Source organism: Mobula hypostoma, chromosome 4 (genome assembly GCF_963921235.1).
Source record: "Mobula hypostoma chromosome 4, sMobHyp1.1, whole genome shotgun sequence".
Taxonomy (NCBI): Eukaryota; Metazoa; Chordata; class Chondrichthyes; order Myliobatiformes; family Myliobatidae; genus Mobula; species Mobula hypostoma.
In genome coordinates this window covers 19860784-19875784 of record NC_086100.1, presented here as the reverse complement: position 1 = coordinate 19875784, position 15001 = coordinate 19860784, and the positions used below count along the sequence as shown (strand labels likewise).

The following is a 15001-nucleotide window of genomic DNA, read 5'->3' as shown; positions in this document are numbered from 1 at the left end:
GATATTCCCACTAATTTATCAGTTTTTCCATGTGACAGACATAGAACTGCAGAGACAAGACATGACTGTCAAACATTCACAGGATAAGCAATCAGTTAGAAGACTTCAGTTGGTGAGTAAACGAGAACTCTGTCTTCCCAGTAAATGGTAACATTCACATTGGATGGTTTCAGAATGACTGGCATTATCCAGCACTGACCTCAAAAAATTAAAGATCAGCTTTACTTGTCACGTGTACATCAAAACAGACAGTGAAATGTGTAACATAGAAACATACGGCACAATACAGGCCCTTCGGTCCACAAAGCTGTGCCAAACATGTCCCTACCTTAGAACTACCTAGGCTTTACCCATAGCCCTCCATTTTTCTAAGCTCCATGTAGCCATCCAGGAGTCTCTTAAAATACCTATCGTTTCCGCCTCCACCACCGCCACCGACAGCCCATTCCACGCACTCACCACTCTCTGCGTAAAAAACTTACCCCTGACATCTCCTCTATACCTACTTCCAAGCACCTTAAAACTGTGCCCTCGCGTGCCAGCCATTTCAGCCCTGGGGAAAAGCCTCTAACTATCCACACGATCAATGCCTGTATCAAATCAAATCAGAGAGGGTTGTGCTGGGCAGCCCACAAACGTTGCCACTTCTGGCGTCAACATAGCATCCCCACAACTCACAAACCCTAAATGTACATCTTTGGAATGTGGGAGGAAACTGGAGCAGCCAGAGGAAACCCATGTGGCCACAAGAAGAACGCACAAGCTCCTTACAAGCAGTTACTGAACCCTGGTCGGTAATCGCTGGTGCTACAATTGCATTATGCTAACCTCTAACCTCTATTCTATTGTGTCACCCTCATATTACAATAACTGTTGTATTCCACAGTTTGCAGACCAAATATTCAATTTCCATATTTCTTTACAACATAGGAAGCCACTGAGTCAATGCCAGCTCACTGATAGTCCATGTGATTGATCCTTCCCACATTCCTAGTGATGCTGCCACCACACTATGATGGGGACAATTTACAATGGTTAAACCTGCATGTTCTTTTTAGGATGTGGGAGAAAACCTGGGTGCTCAGAGGAAACACATACAGTCACAGGAAGAACATGAAAATCAGACAGAGGCCAGAATGGAACCCAGGTTGTTGGAGCTGAGTGTACTGTAGTCCACTAAAATGTAATACTACTTCTCCCAAGCAACACACACACAAAATGCTGAAGGAACTCAGCAGGCCAGGCACTATCCATGTTAAAGGATAAACAGTCGATGTTTCTGGCCAAGACACTTGATTAGGACTGGAAAGGAAGAAGTCCAAGTAAGAAGGTGAGGGGGGAGGGGAGGAAGTACAAAAACGTAGGTGATTGATGAACTGGGAGAGGGAGAGGGGGTGAAGTAAAGAGCTGGGAAGTTGATAAAGTGCTGCAGAAGGGGGACTCTGATAGGAGAGGGAAGAAGACCATGAAAGAAAGGGAAGGGGGAGGAGCACCAGAGGGAAATGATGGGCAGGTGAGAGAGGGAAATGGGAATGGGGAATGATGAAGAGGGGGCAATTTTCGGAAGTTTGAGAAATTGATATTCATGCTATCAGGCTGGAGGCTACCCAGAAGGAAAACAAGGTGTTGCTCACCCAACCAGAGTGTGGCCTCATCGTGGCAGTTAGAGGAGGACATGGATCGACATGTCAGAATGGAATGAAAAGTAGAAGTGAAAAGGTGGCCACCGGGAAGTCCCATTTTTTCTGCCAGACTAAGCATAGGTGCTCAGTAAAGTGGCCTCCCAATCTACATTGGGTCTCACCAAAATAAAGAATGCCACGCTGGATACATTAGATGACCCCAACAGACTCACAAGTGAAGTGTTGCCTCACCTAGATGAAGTGTAGGGGCAGGTGTGGCACTTGTTCTGTTTACAAGGATAAGTACCAGGAGAGAGGTCAGTGGGGAGGGACAAGTGGGCAAGGGGATCGCGTAGGGAGCAAGCCCTGAGGAAAGTGGAAAGTGGGGAAGGAGGGAACCATCTTCTTGGTGATGTGATCCCGTTGGAGATGGCGGAAGTCATGGAGAATTATGTGCTGGACAAGGTAACTAGTGGGGTGGTAGGTGAGGAAAATAGGAACCTCATGAGAGGAACTACTATTCCTAATGGCTTGTGAGCTATTCTGGTTGTCTAACTCTATGAACAATGTCATTAAGAACAATGATGCAACAAAGATTCATAAGGATGTTCCAGACAGGATAGCATGAGTTACAAGGAGAGACTGCATAGAATTGAGCTTTTTCTCCTGAAGCTTAGAAGGCTGAGGGCTGACCTCACAGAGGAATATAAAATCATGAGGCACATTGATAAGGTGAATGGTCACGACTTTTTCCCAGGGCAGTGGAGCTTAAAACTACTGATTGAACCGCACTGCCCCTTTACTTTATTGCCCCCTTAGAAACTCCCACTGCCCCCCGGGGGCGAGGGATGCGATATCACACACTTTGTGAACCATCGTCTAAGAGAACAGTGGGTTAGTAAGAGACGAAGTGATCACGTGGTCATCATATTCAATTATGAGACACTGAGAATCAAATACTGAACTAATTCGTTTCTTAAATTAATTCCTCAGCTGCCCCCTTGCTACTCAGCTCCCCCCACACTGCCTCCAGGGGAGGGGTGGTGATATTGCTCACTCTGGGAACCACTGGTTGAGAGGGATATTGTTCAAATGCAGCCAAATGGGTCTAACTCGAAAAGGAAACTTGGTCGGCATGGACATGGCAGGCTTTAGGGCCTGTTTTCCACGCTGTGTAACTTGCTCTTCAAAACTCAGTCAACATGAAAAGAAATCTAACTGAGAGTAATACATGGAGTGAGTTAACGCCCTCCTTTAAGGGGAAGTACACCTAATGTCTGCTACCCTTGAGCTGTCAATGAAACAGCTGTATACAGGGCCTAGAAGTATCCCCCCCCCACCCCAGATGTTTTCACCTTTATTGTTTTACAACATTGAATCACAGGGATTTAATGTGGCTTTTTTAAAAAAAACAATGACCAACAGGAAAGACTCTTCTCTGTCAAATTGAAAACAGGTCTCTACAAAGTGATCTAAATTAAATACAAATATAAAACACAAAATAATTGATTGCATAGGATCTTCACCTCCTTTAGTATGACACACAAATCATCACTGGTTCAGCCAATTGGTTTTAGAAGTCACATCATTAGTTAAAAGGAGATCACCATGTGCAGTCAAGGTGTTTCAATTGAATGCAGTAAAAAATACACCTGTATCTGGAAGGTCCAACTGCTGGTGAGTCAGTATCCTGGCAAAAGCTACACCATAAAGACAAAAGAACACTCCAAGCAACTCCAAAAAAGGTTATTGAAAAGCACAAGTCAGGAGATGGACACAAGATAATTTCCAAATCACTGACTATCCCTTGGGAGTACAGTTAAGTCAATCATCTAGAAATGGAAAAAATATGGCACAGATGTAAATCTGCCTACCGCCGGTTGTCCTCAAAAACTTAACGACTGTTCAAGAAAGGGACTAGTGAGGGGAGCCAACAAGAGACCTGTGACAACTCTGGAGGAGTTACAAGCTTCAGTGGGCTGAGTTGGCAGAAACAGTGCATACAACAACTGTTGCCCTGGTGCTTCATCTGTTGCAGCTTTATGGGAGAGTGGCAAAGAGAAGGCCACTGTTGAAAAAGCTCACGTGAAATCTCTGCCAGAGTTTGCCAGAAGACATGTGGGAGACTCTAAAGTCAGCTGGACGAAGGTTCTCTGGACTGATGAAACCAACATTGAGCTTTTTGGCCATCAGACTAAATGCTTTGCTTGGAATAACCCAAACACCGCATATCATCAAAAACACACCATTCCTACCATAAAGCATAGTGTTGGCTGTGGGGATGCTTCACTACAAGTAGGCCCTGAATCGCTTGTGAAGGTAGAAGCTAAAAAGAATGCAGCAAAATATAGGGAAATCCTGGAGGGAAACCTGGTGCAGTCTGTAAGAGAACTGTGAATTGGGAGAAGGTTTGTTTTCCAGCCAGACAATGACCTCAAGCATAAAGCCAATGCTATACAGGGATGGCTTAAAAACAACAGTTATTGTCCTGGAGTGGCCAAGTCAGAGTCCAGGCTTCAATCCAATTGAGAATTTCTGGCTGGATTTGCAAAAGGGGCATTCATTCACAATCCCCATGCAATCTGAGATTGAGCAGTTTTGTAAAGAAATATGGGGAAAAAATTACAGTGTCCAAATGTGCAAAGCTGATAAGCGACCTATCCACACAGACTCAAGGCTGTAATTGCTGCCAAAGATGCATCTACTAAATACTGATGAGGGGGATGAGTAATTACGCAATATATTTTGTGTTTAATAATTATAATAAATTTAGACCAATTTGTAGAAATTTGTTTTCACTTTGACACAGGAGTCTTTTTTGTTGATCAGTGTCAAAAAAGCCAAATCAAATCCACTGTGATTCAATGTTGTAAAACAATAAAACATAACTTCCAAGTGGGTAAATACTTTTTATAGGCACTGTAGGTAGAAATGATTATTCTGCTCCTATATTGTATGGTCTTATACCATTTACTATGAAGGTGCAGGTGCCCTTGCTGTTTGTTTTAAATCTTCGTGGTATTCGGCAGGAATCTGTTCTGGGACCTCTGCTGTTTGTGATGTGTATAAATAATTTGGATGAAAATGTAGATGGGTGGGTTAGTAAATTTGCAGATGAGAGAGTAGATGGCTGGCAAAGAATACAGTATGATATAGAGCAATGGGCAGTTGGAGCTTAACCCAGATAAATGTGAGGTGTTGCACCTTGGTGGGGCAAATGCAAGGAGATAGTACACTGTTAAGGGCAAGATCCTTAACAGTATTGCTGAGCAGAGAGATCTTGGGATCCAAGTTCACAGCTCCTTGACAGCGGTCACACAGGTCGATAAGGTGGTTAAGAATACTTATGGAATGTTTGCTTTTATTAGTTGAGGCATTGAGTTCAAAAGTCAAAAGGTTACATTGCAGCTTTATAAAACTCTGGTTAGGCCACATCTGGAGTATTGCGTAGTTCAGTGTGCTATAGGAAGGTTTTGGAGAGAGGGCAGAAAAGGTTCTCTAGGATGCTGCCTGATTTAGAGGGCCTGTGCTATTGTGAGAGGCTGGGTTGTTTTCTCTAGAGTGCCGGAGGCTGAGGGGAGAACTGATAGATATTCATAAGATTATGAGAGGCATGGATGGAGTAGACAGAGTATCTGTCTCTCAGGGTTGAAATGTCTGATACCAGAGAGCACGCATTGAAGGTTCGAGCAGGATGTGAGGGATAAGTTTTTTTACTTAGAGTCGTGGACGCCTGGAATGCACAGCCTGGTATGGTGGTATTATGCAATTAGTGGCTTTTTGAGAAACACTTGGATAGTTACATGAATGTAAGGAGATGGAGGGATATGGACATTTTAGATAGGAGGGATTAGTGTTTGGGTGTTTTTGATTTGCTTTTTAGATGGTTCGACACAGCATTGTGGGCCGAATGGTGTGTTCCTGTGCTGTACTGTTCTATGTTATGTGCATGTGGGAGGTGTGATTAGTAAACTCACAAATGACAAAATTGGAAACACTGTTGATAGGAGGTATTCTGAGACTCTAGGGCAATACTGACCAGTTGGTAAGATGGCAGAGTAATGACAGAATTTAAACCGATAAATGAGGACACCATCAGACAGCCATAAGACCATAAGATATAGGAGCAGAATTAGGCCAATTGTCACATTGAGTCTGCTTTGCCATTATGACTAATCAATTTCCTTTTCAGATCCAATCTCCTGCCTTCTGCCCACAGCCCTTCATGTCCTGACTAATCAAGAATTTATCAGCCTCTACCTTAAATATACCAAAAGACTTGGCCTCCACAACAGCCTGTGGCAATGAATTCCACAGATTCATCACTCTCTGGCTAAAGAAATTCCTCATCTCCATTCTAAACTGACATCCCTCTGTTCTGAGGCCGAGTCCTCTGGGCTTAGACTCCCCACACAAGAAACATCCTCTTCACATCCACTCTAGCGAGGCCTTTCAACATTCGATATGTTTGAATGAGATCGCCCTTATTCTTCTGAATTCCAGTGAGTACAGGCACTTTCAGAACCATCAAAAGCTTCTCATATGATAAGCCTTTCAATCCTAAAATCATTTTTGTGAACCTCCTTTGAATCCTCTCCAATATCAGCATATCCTTTCTTGGATAAGGGTCTCAAAACTCCAGTGAGATCTTACCAATGTCTGAAAAAGCCTCAACTTTGTATTCTTGCTTTCATATTCTAGTCCTCTCGAAATGAATGTTAACATTGCATCTGCCTTCCTCGCCATCAAGTCAACATGCAAATTAACCTTTAGGGAATCCTGCACAAGGACTCTCAAGTCCCTTTGCCCCTTAGATTATTGAAATTTCCCTCCATTTAGAAAATAGTCTGCATTTTTATTTCATCTCCCAAAGTGCATAACTATACACTTCCTGACACTATTCCATCTGCCACTCCTTTGTTCATTCTCCTAATTCTCCTAAATCCTTCTGCAACCTGTTTCCTCAACACTATCTGCTCCTACATTGATCTTCGTATTGACCACAAACTTGGCCACAAAGCATCAATTCTGTCATCCAGATTACTGACATTTTATGTAAAAAGCAGTCCCAAAACAGACCCCTGTGGAACACCACTAGTCTCCGGCAGCCAACCAGAAAAGGCTCCTTTTATTCCCAGTCTTTCCCTCTGCCAATCAGCCAAAGCTCTATCCATACTAGTATCTTCCCTGTAATCCCATGGACTCTTAACTTGTTTAGCAGCCTCATGTGTGGCACCTTGTCAAAGGCCTTCTGATAATCCAAGTGCACAACATCCACCAATTCCTCTTTGCTTGTTATTTCTTCAAAGAATTTCAACCGATTTGTCAAGCAAGATTTTCCCTTGAGGAAATCATCCTGACTACAGCCTGATTTATGTGCCTCCAAGTACCTCAAGACAACATAACCTAAAACCACATCGTTAACAATTAATTCCAACATCTTTCCAACCACTGAAGTCACACTTACTGGCCTATAATTTCATTTCTTCTGCCTCTCTCCCTTCTTGAATACCAGAGTGATATTTGCAACTTTCCAGTCCTCTAGTATCATGCAAGAATCTAGTGATTCTTGAAAGATCATTACTAATGCCTTCACAATCTCTTCAGCCACATCTTTCAGATCCCTGGGATGTAGACCACCTGGTCCAGGTGACTTATCTACCTTCAGACCTTTGTTTCCCAAGCATATTCTCCCTAGCAATGGCAACTTCACTCACTTCTGCCCCTTGATGCTCTCCAATGACCGGCATACTGCTAGTATCTTCAACAGTGAACTATCATGCAAAATACTTATTCAGTTTATCCACCATTTCCTTTCTCCCATTACATCTCCAGCATCATTTTCCAGCGGTCCGATTATCTACTCTTGCCTCTATTTTGCCCTCTATATCTGAAGAAACTTTTGGTATCATTTTTAATTGTATGGGCTAGCTTAACTTCATATTCTATCCTTTCCCTTTTTATAACGTTTAGTTGCCTTCTGTTAGTTCTTAAAAGCTTCCTAATTTCCCACAAATTTTTGCTCTATTATATGCCTTCTCTTTGGCTTTTATGTTGGCTTTGACTTCCCTTGTCAGGTATGGTTGTGTCATCCTGCCATTAGAATACTTACCCATCCTTGGGATGTTTCTATCCTGCGCCTTCCAAATTGCTCTCAGAAACTCCAGCCATTGCTGCTCTGCCATCATCCCTGCTAGTGTCCCCTTACAATCAACTTTGGCCAGCTCCTCTCTCAAGACTCTGTAATTCCCTTTACTCTATACTCACACATTTGACTTTAGCTTCTCCCTCTCAAACTGCAGGGTGAATTTTATCATATTACTTCTCCCCTAATGGTTCCTCTACGTCAAGTTCTCTTACCAATTCCGGTTCATTGCACAGCACCCAATCCAGAATAGCTGGACTCAATCACAAGCTACTCTAAAAAGCCATCTTGTTAGCATTCTACAAATTCCCTCTCTTGGGATCCAAGACCAATCTGATTATCCAAATCTACCTGCAAAGTGAAATCCCCCATGACTATTGTACCATTGTCCTTTTTACATGCATTTTCTATCTCCCATAGTAAGCTGTAGTCTACATCTTTGCTACTGTTTAGAGCTCTGTATAACTCCCATCAGGGTCTTTTTACCCTTGCAGTTTCTTAGCTCTACCCACAATGATTCAACACCTTCCTATGTCACCTATATCACTTTTTTCTAATTATTTGATTTCATATTTTTACCAACAAAGCCACCCCACCCCCTCAGCCTCCCTGCCTGTCCTTTCGATACAATGTATATCCTTGGGGTGCTAAGCTCCCAGCTATAATCTTCCATCAGTCATACGTAAGTGATGCCCACAATGTCATATATGCCGACCTCTAACTGTGCCTTAAGTTCATCTATCTTATTCCATATACTGTGCATTCAAATATAACACCTTCTCTTACTAGCCCTTCTTTCAGTTAGTCCTTACCAAGGGTCTCAGTCCAAAATGTCGACTGTACTTCTTCCTAGAGATGCTGCCTGGCCTGCTGCGTTCACCAGCAACTTTTATTTGTGTTGCTCGAGTCCTCTTTTCGTCACCCTTTTTGATTTTCTCCTCTTTTTACATTGCAACTCATCTTATTGACTGCAATTTTGCCCTATCATCAGCTTGACCTCGCTAGCAGTCTCACTACACACTGCCTCTGTTTGTAAACCAACTGCCCTACTCTCAGGCTATTATTCTGGTTCCTAAAACCTGCCAAATTAGTTTAAACCCTCCTAAATAGCACTAACAAACCTGCCTCAAGGATATTGGTTCCCCTCAGGTTCAGGTATAACCCATCCCTTTTGTACAGGCCGTACCTTCCCCAGAAGAGATCCCTATGATTCAGAAGCCTCACCACTGCCCCCCTGCACCAGTTCCTCAGCCACGCATTTATCTGCTATTCTTACCCTTACTGGTGCGTGGCACAGGCAACATCCAGAGATTTCTACCATGGAGGTCCTGCTTTCAACTTTCTAGCCTAACTTCCTAAACTTTCTCTTCAGGACCTCCTTGCCTTTCCTACCTCCATTGTTGTTGTCATCATGTACCAAGGTTTATGGCTGCTCACTCTCCCCCTTCAGAATGCCATGAACACGATCCGAGATATCCCTGACCTCGGCACCTGGGAGGTAACATACCAGCCTCTATCGTGTCCATGGAATTTCATCTCTATTCTTCTAATTATGGAATCTTCTATTACCACTGCAGTCCTCTTCTCAGCTACAATGCAAGATTCAGTACCAGAGATCTGGTCACTGCAGCTCCCCCCAGTAGGTCGTCCCCCTCAACAGTACCCAAAATGATATACTGATTATTAATGGGGATGGCCACACAGGTACTTTTGTACGGCTGTCCTTTCCCCTTTCTTCTCCTGACTGTCAGCCAGTTACCTGTCTCCTGCAACCTAGGGGTGACTACCTCCCTGTAACTCCTATCTCTTCCACGGTCTCCCATATGAGCCAAAGGTCATCAATTTGCAGTTCCAAGTCCTTAACATTTTCTCAGAGGAGCTGATGCTCCGAGCACCTGCTGCAAATGTGGTTATCATGGAGGCTGGAGGTCTCCCAGAATTCCCACATCTCTCACAAAGAACATAACACTGCCCCTGGAGTCACTCTCACTGCACTAACTGTGCCCTAACAGATGAGGAATAAAGACAAAGAAACTTACCAAATACTTACCTCGCTCAAGTCTGATGAGCCACAGCTTCCCCACTCTTAACACTGGCCCACTCCAACAATGGCCGCTCCACTTGCCCCTGCCTTATTTTTATTTGCCCTTGCTAATGAAACCTGCTCGCTGACTGGGTGCAGTTGAAACTCTGAAAACTGCAGAAAAGTGCTGCTTTTTAATTCTTCAATCGCAGACCTGTGCGAAGTCGCTGCATCTTCTTGCATCCCCATTCACCGATTGGGGAGAATTCAAACTCAGATGGCATCAAATAAACTAATATGTTAAGTCATATAGAATGAAAAGTAAGGCCTTTGGGAATACCAAGGAACTGAAAGTCTTTGGTGTGAAGTCCAAATATCCATGAAGGTGACAATAGAGGTGTAGATAAGGTGGTGGAGGGGGCATAGAGACCAGTGAATGTTAGGGCAGGGAAGATATGGCACTAATGTAAGCATTAGTCAGGTCACAGCTGCAGTATTGTACATAGTTGACTATAGAAAGAATATGATTCCAGAGGGAGTGTGTGGAGATTTACCAGTTTTTTTATCCACAATGAAGCATTTCAACTTGGGGGAAGAATATAGTCGCTACTACAGTCTGTAGTCCCCACCTGCCGTAAGTCAGCCACAATAATACCCATACCAAAGAAAACTACAGTGAACTGCCTTAATGACGATCACCCAGTTGCTCTAACTCCTATCATCATGAAATGTTTTGAGAGACTCATACTGTCTTATATTAAGTCTGCCATACCTGCTGACCTTGATAAACACCAGTTTGCGTATCGTGCAAACAGATCGACAGAGGATGCAGTCATCACAGCTCTCCACACAGCCCTTACAAACCTGGATCAGGATAACACCTATGTAAGAATGCTGTTTGTGGACTACAGCTCAGCTTTTAATACAGTCATCCCCTACAAACTGGTGCAAAAATTGAGCAACCTGGGCCTTGGCAGCTCACTGTGCTCATGGATACTGGATTTTCTGAGTAACAGACCCCAAAGTGTCAGGATGGGAGAACACACATCATCTACTCTCATCCTGAACACCGGTACACCACAGGGGTGTGTTCTCAGCCCCATTCTCTATTCTCTTTTCACCCATGACTGTTCTACCATCCACTCCAGCAACACCACTGTCAAATTTGATGACGATACCACCCTAATAGGTGTCATATCAGACTGTGATGAGACAGCCTATAGGGAGGAGGTACAGCATTTGACAGAATGGTGTTGTCATAATAACCTGGACTTGAACATCACAAAAACCAAGGAGCTGACAGTAGACTTCAGGAAATCAAAGCGCGTCGAGCACTCTGCTCTGCACATATACGGGGAAGAGGTGGAGAGAGTAGAGAGTTTCAAGTTCCTCGGCGTCCACATCTCAGCTGACCTCACCTGGACAGCCCATATCTCTTATCAGATGGGGAAGGCCCAACAGAGGCTCTACTTCCTAAGGAAGCTAAAGCACGCTCTCCTCCCTCATCACCTGCTGATCAACTTCTATCGGACAACTACAGAGAGCCTCCTGACATATTGCTGTGCAGTGTGGGTTTGCCAGCTGCACAGAACAGGACAGGAAGGACTTGCAGCGGGTGGTGAGGGTAGCAGAGCAGGTTAGTGGCACAACATTACCCTCCCTCAGAGACATTTATACTGGCAGACTTCAAAAGAAGGCTACTTGTATTTCAAAGGATCCCACTCATCCTGGATATCACCTGTTTTCCCCTCTACCTTCTGGGAAGAGATACAGAGCATTAAGGACGAAAACAAAGAGACTCCTTAACAGCTTCTACCCACAAACAGTGAAATGTATAACACCCCCTTCCCTTCTCCTGCCCCCCTCCTAAGACGGCGGCAGTTAAATGCATCATACTTCCAGGAAGGGCAGGTGTGCAATAGTCCTACCCCGCCCCCCATCCATATATTATTAATTTTGAACTGCACTCCTGAGGTTTTAGAGTTTATATTATGTATATATTCTTTGTCATGCTGCAAAACATTGAGCTGCTAAACTGTGTTTCATTGCTCCACAACAATGACAATAAAGATATTCTTCCTCTTCTTAAATGTCCTTAGCTACTGGTAGTAAAAGTAATCAAAGAATATTTTCACCTGGAATTCAGTATCACCATCTTGGGGCAGTGGAGAGGCACACTCACAAAATTTCATTAATAGCTATACCATTGACAGTCCACAGTGAACGAAACCTGTGGTCTTGTAACACTAGAATGTGACCTTCCATCTCAGAACCAAGAATGCTATCCACTAATTAAAGATAGTTCCTACTACGAAAGTGTGAAAATCTGCAGATGCTAGAAATCCAAGCAACACACACAAAATGCTGAGTTCCTCCGGCATTTTGTGTGTGTTGTCTAGTTTCCACTTCACAGTCCTTAGCGTCTGGTCCCTTGTCCCAGACCATACTCCTTCAGGTACAATTTCGTAACTTAAATAAGTTAAGGTGGGCCGGCAATACTCACTCTTAGCGCTATTCCTCAATCAAAACTGTATATAAATATAAAGTTGACAGAACAGGGTTAAGATGGAACAAAATAGCAGGCCAGGCAAAAGTAGGGGATTACCCAACATTTTGTGAGTGTTGCTTGGATTTCCAGCATCTGCAGAATTTCTCGTTAGGGAAAGACGGAGATTTATTTTCAACACCAACTCAAACATCCATTTTTGTACACATTTAATTTTATCTCCCAGACAATGCACCAAAAATAGATCAGTAGCGCGGTATGGGAACCTTATAGCAGTTATTTCGTTTGAAATACAGGTAAAGCAGACACTTGTCCCCCAACTGGAAAGCTAATATGGTCCTCAACGCGTCACGTGACATTTTCCGCCCATCGTTCTGGCTCTACCGTACTCCACTCTTATTTAAATATCAATATTAGGATGTTACCTTATACGTCTCTAACCTTCCTGCTTCGAATTTGCCGCTAACTAACCGCAAACAAAAGAGGAACAAAATCCAGTACAACGCCCACCACCTCATCCCCTCAACAACTCCTGCCCGCACGGTGTCACTACGGAAGCTTACGCGTTACGTACCAGGAAATTATTAATTGGCTAATTTCAATAATGATTGACATCTATATTAACCAATCAAATATCTTGTTAAGTCCTTCCCAAAACGCGATAACAATCAGACTTCTCTTAATTTTTCAAGTAAGTATCTCAGTGGATTTATTTTTACTCATTATTTAGCAGAGACATTGAATCTGATTATAAAACAATTCGTGTTGTTGCTAGCCTCTTGATTGACAGCAAATATAACCAATAAACGATAAACACAGTGACCAATAAACGCCAGGCTTGCCTTGACGAACATTTACGCAAACCAGTCAACAAAACGCTCGGGGGTAACAACTGCTGGTAAGGAGGGGGCTGAATTTATCTCATCACAAGACTCTAGTTCATGTGATCAACGTTCTTCCTGCATTTCATCTTTAAATATATAAAAAAATCATCTTTAATCCAATATTAGTTGAATCCAGTTGGAAAATTATTAACTGCGAGTTGTTGATATAGGCAAAAAAAGGCGCAGTTACAGTTTAGAAACCCAATCTGACGCCAGAGATTCAAAATTCTCAGTGGTAATTCTAACAAATAATTTAAAGAACCAATTAAATTGTCTTCAGAATGAAACGTTTTATTGTATGGTAAAAACATTACAAAAAAAGACCTCAACCACATCTGAGCAGGTCAAGCCACGTCTGTGGAAAGAGAAACCGAGTTAACATTTGCTACAGAGACACTCAGATTAGTAAATAGTTGAGACCAACAGTATTAATGAATTTAAGGGAATCTATGTAACCCCATCATCGAAGAAAAGTGGGTGTGTCGTTAGCTAAAATTATGTGCCGCCAGTTCCGATTACGTCCCGATCCGGAGTATCGACAATTCCTCCTTCCCCTTCCCCCGGTTGCTGCTCGACCCTCTGAGTTCTTCCAGCTGTTTATATATTTTTTTGCTTTATATCCCAGAATCTCATTGCACCTCCAATTCCGTCTTGTCTGATTGTGAAGACAGACCAATTGGATATTAAGGGAATCGGGGACTAGGTGCTGCTGCGGAAAAGTGACGCTGTGTTGAAGGCCAGTCGTTATATTGTTTGAATCACGAAGGTCCGAATGATCGGTTCTGGGGTCACCTTCCTGTAACGAATCGATAATCTCTGCACCATCGACTCTTCCTCTGATTCGCTTCAGGCTGCTGCAGTCATTTTAACTATCTGACCTTTATATTTAGAAACATGATTTTAAAAAACATCTCTGAGAGCATAGCTTTACTGTTTATGGGAGTTCACCACAATTACGTAGAGCAGTGACGGTAGTTTCTATGGTTCTGAGATTGACTTCATTGATTACAAACCTGCTGGGACTTGTAGAGGTCGTGAAAGGCACTGCAACAAAAAAAACTGTTTGATTGACGTCCCCTCTCCTCTTCCGATTGGCTGTCTATGTTCCCGGTTCCAATTGACTGAGGCGAGGGTGGGCGTGATCGGAATCACAACAGATGCGGAAGCCGCGCTGAGGTTGGAAACATTCCGATAGCAAGGAGTTGGGAGGAGAGCAGAGAAAGGAATCAAAACAGCAGGATTAAGAGCTGTAAGGAATGTGAATTTACAGGAAAACAAGGTCCTGTAACTCGGTTAGTTGCAAATATTAATGGTTTTAAATAAAAGTTCACATTGGAGATGTAACTAGAATACTATATAGAGTGCTAAGTGTTTTTAATCTCGAGGTTATGAAAGTGCGCTTGTCGGGTTGTTTTCTGAAAATGATTATAATAAATGACTAGTTTAATTTGATAATTTCACCTTGTGTGATCCTAGCAATTTAATGGGACACCTACCGCCCCTCGTCCCCGCTGCACCGAATCCGGATTTCGATGAAACGCATTGGAAATGGTGCGAGTATACAACTGCCATCCGTTTTCCTCCCAGTTCATCGTCCCGGTTGAGCACGAACCTGATACTTTCTGCAGTGGGAGAGATATTCTCTTCGTTATATCCGCTGGGTGTAAAGTAGAGACATTTAACCTTGTCCAGGGCGGATGTGACCCCCTCTGCACGTTCGCCACTCTCGGGAAAGTCCAGAAAATAACATTCAGCGACATAGGTAAATGATGTTTCCACGTAAGTTCTATTGAAATGAAGTAAATGGCATTACTGGTACAG

General features: G+C 43.2%; 2 protein-coding genes across 8 annotated transcripts in view; one reads left to right on the top strand and one right to left on the bottom strand.

The window, feature by feature from the left end:
- LOC134345161 (transmembrane protein 145-like) overlaps positions 1-15001 on the bottom strand; it is an 81810-nt gene that overhangs the window by 47485 nt on the left and 19324 nt on the right. For 2 of the 3 annotated variants that reach the window (XM_063045379.1, XM_063045380.1), the window contains exon 1: positions 12722-12829. The exons of the other annotated variant lie outside the window; for it this stretch is intronic. In XM_063045379.1, the coding sequence (XP_062901449.1) occupies positions 12722-12814 (93 nt within the window). In that variant the 5' untranslated portion in view covers positions 12815-12829. Of the gene's footprint in view, positions 1-12721; positions 12830-15001 lie in introns of those variants that run through there. 3 annotated transcript variants of the gene reach the window in all.
- hps3 (HPS3 biogenesis of lysosomal organelles complex 2 subunit 1) overlaps positions 13173-15001 on the top strand; it is a 77156-nt gene continuing 75327 nt past the window's right edge. For 2 of the 5 annotated variants that reach the window (XM_063045377.1, XM_063045378.1), the window contains exons 1-2: positions 13531-14472; positions 14657-14942. In XM_063045377.1, the coding sequence (XP_062901447.1) occupies positions 14729-14942 (214 nt within the window). In that variant the 5' untranslated portion in view covers positions 13531-14472; positions 14657-14728. Of the gene's footprint in view, positions 13195-13530; positions 14473-14656; positions 14943-15001 lie in introns of those variants that run through there. The other 3 variants (XM_063045376.1, XM_063045375.1, XM_063045374.1) reach the window with 3 other exon arrangements.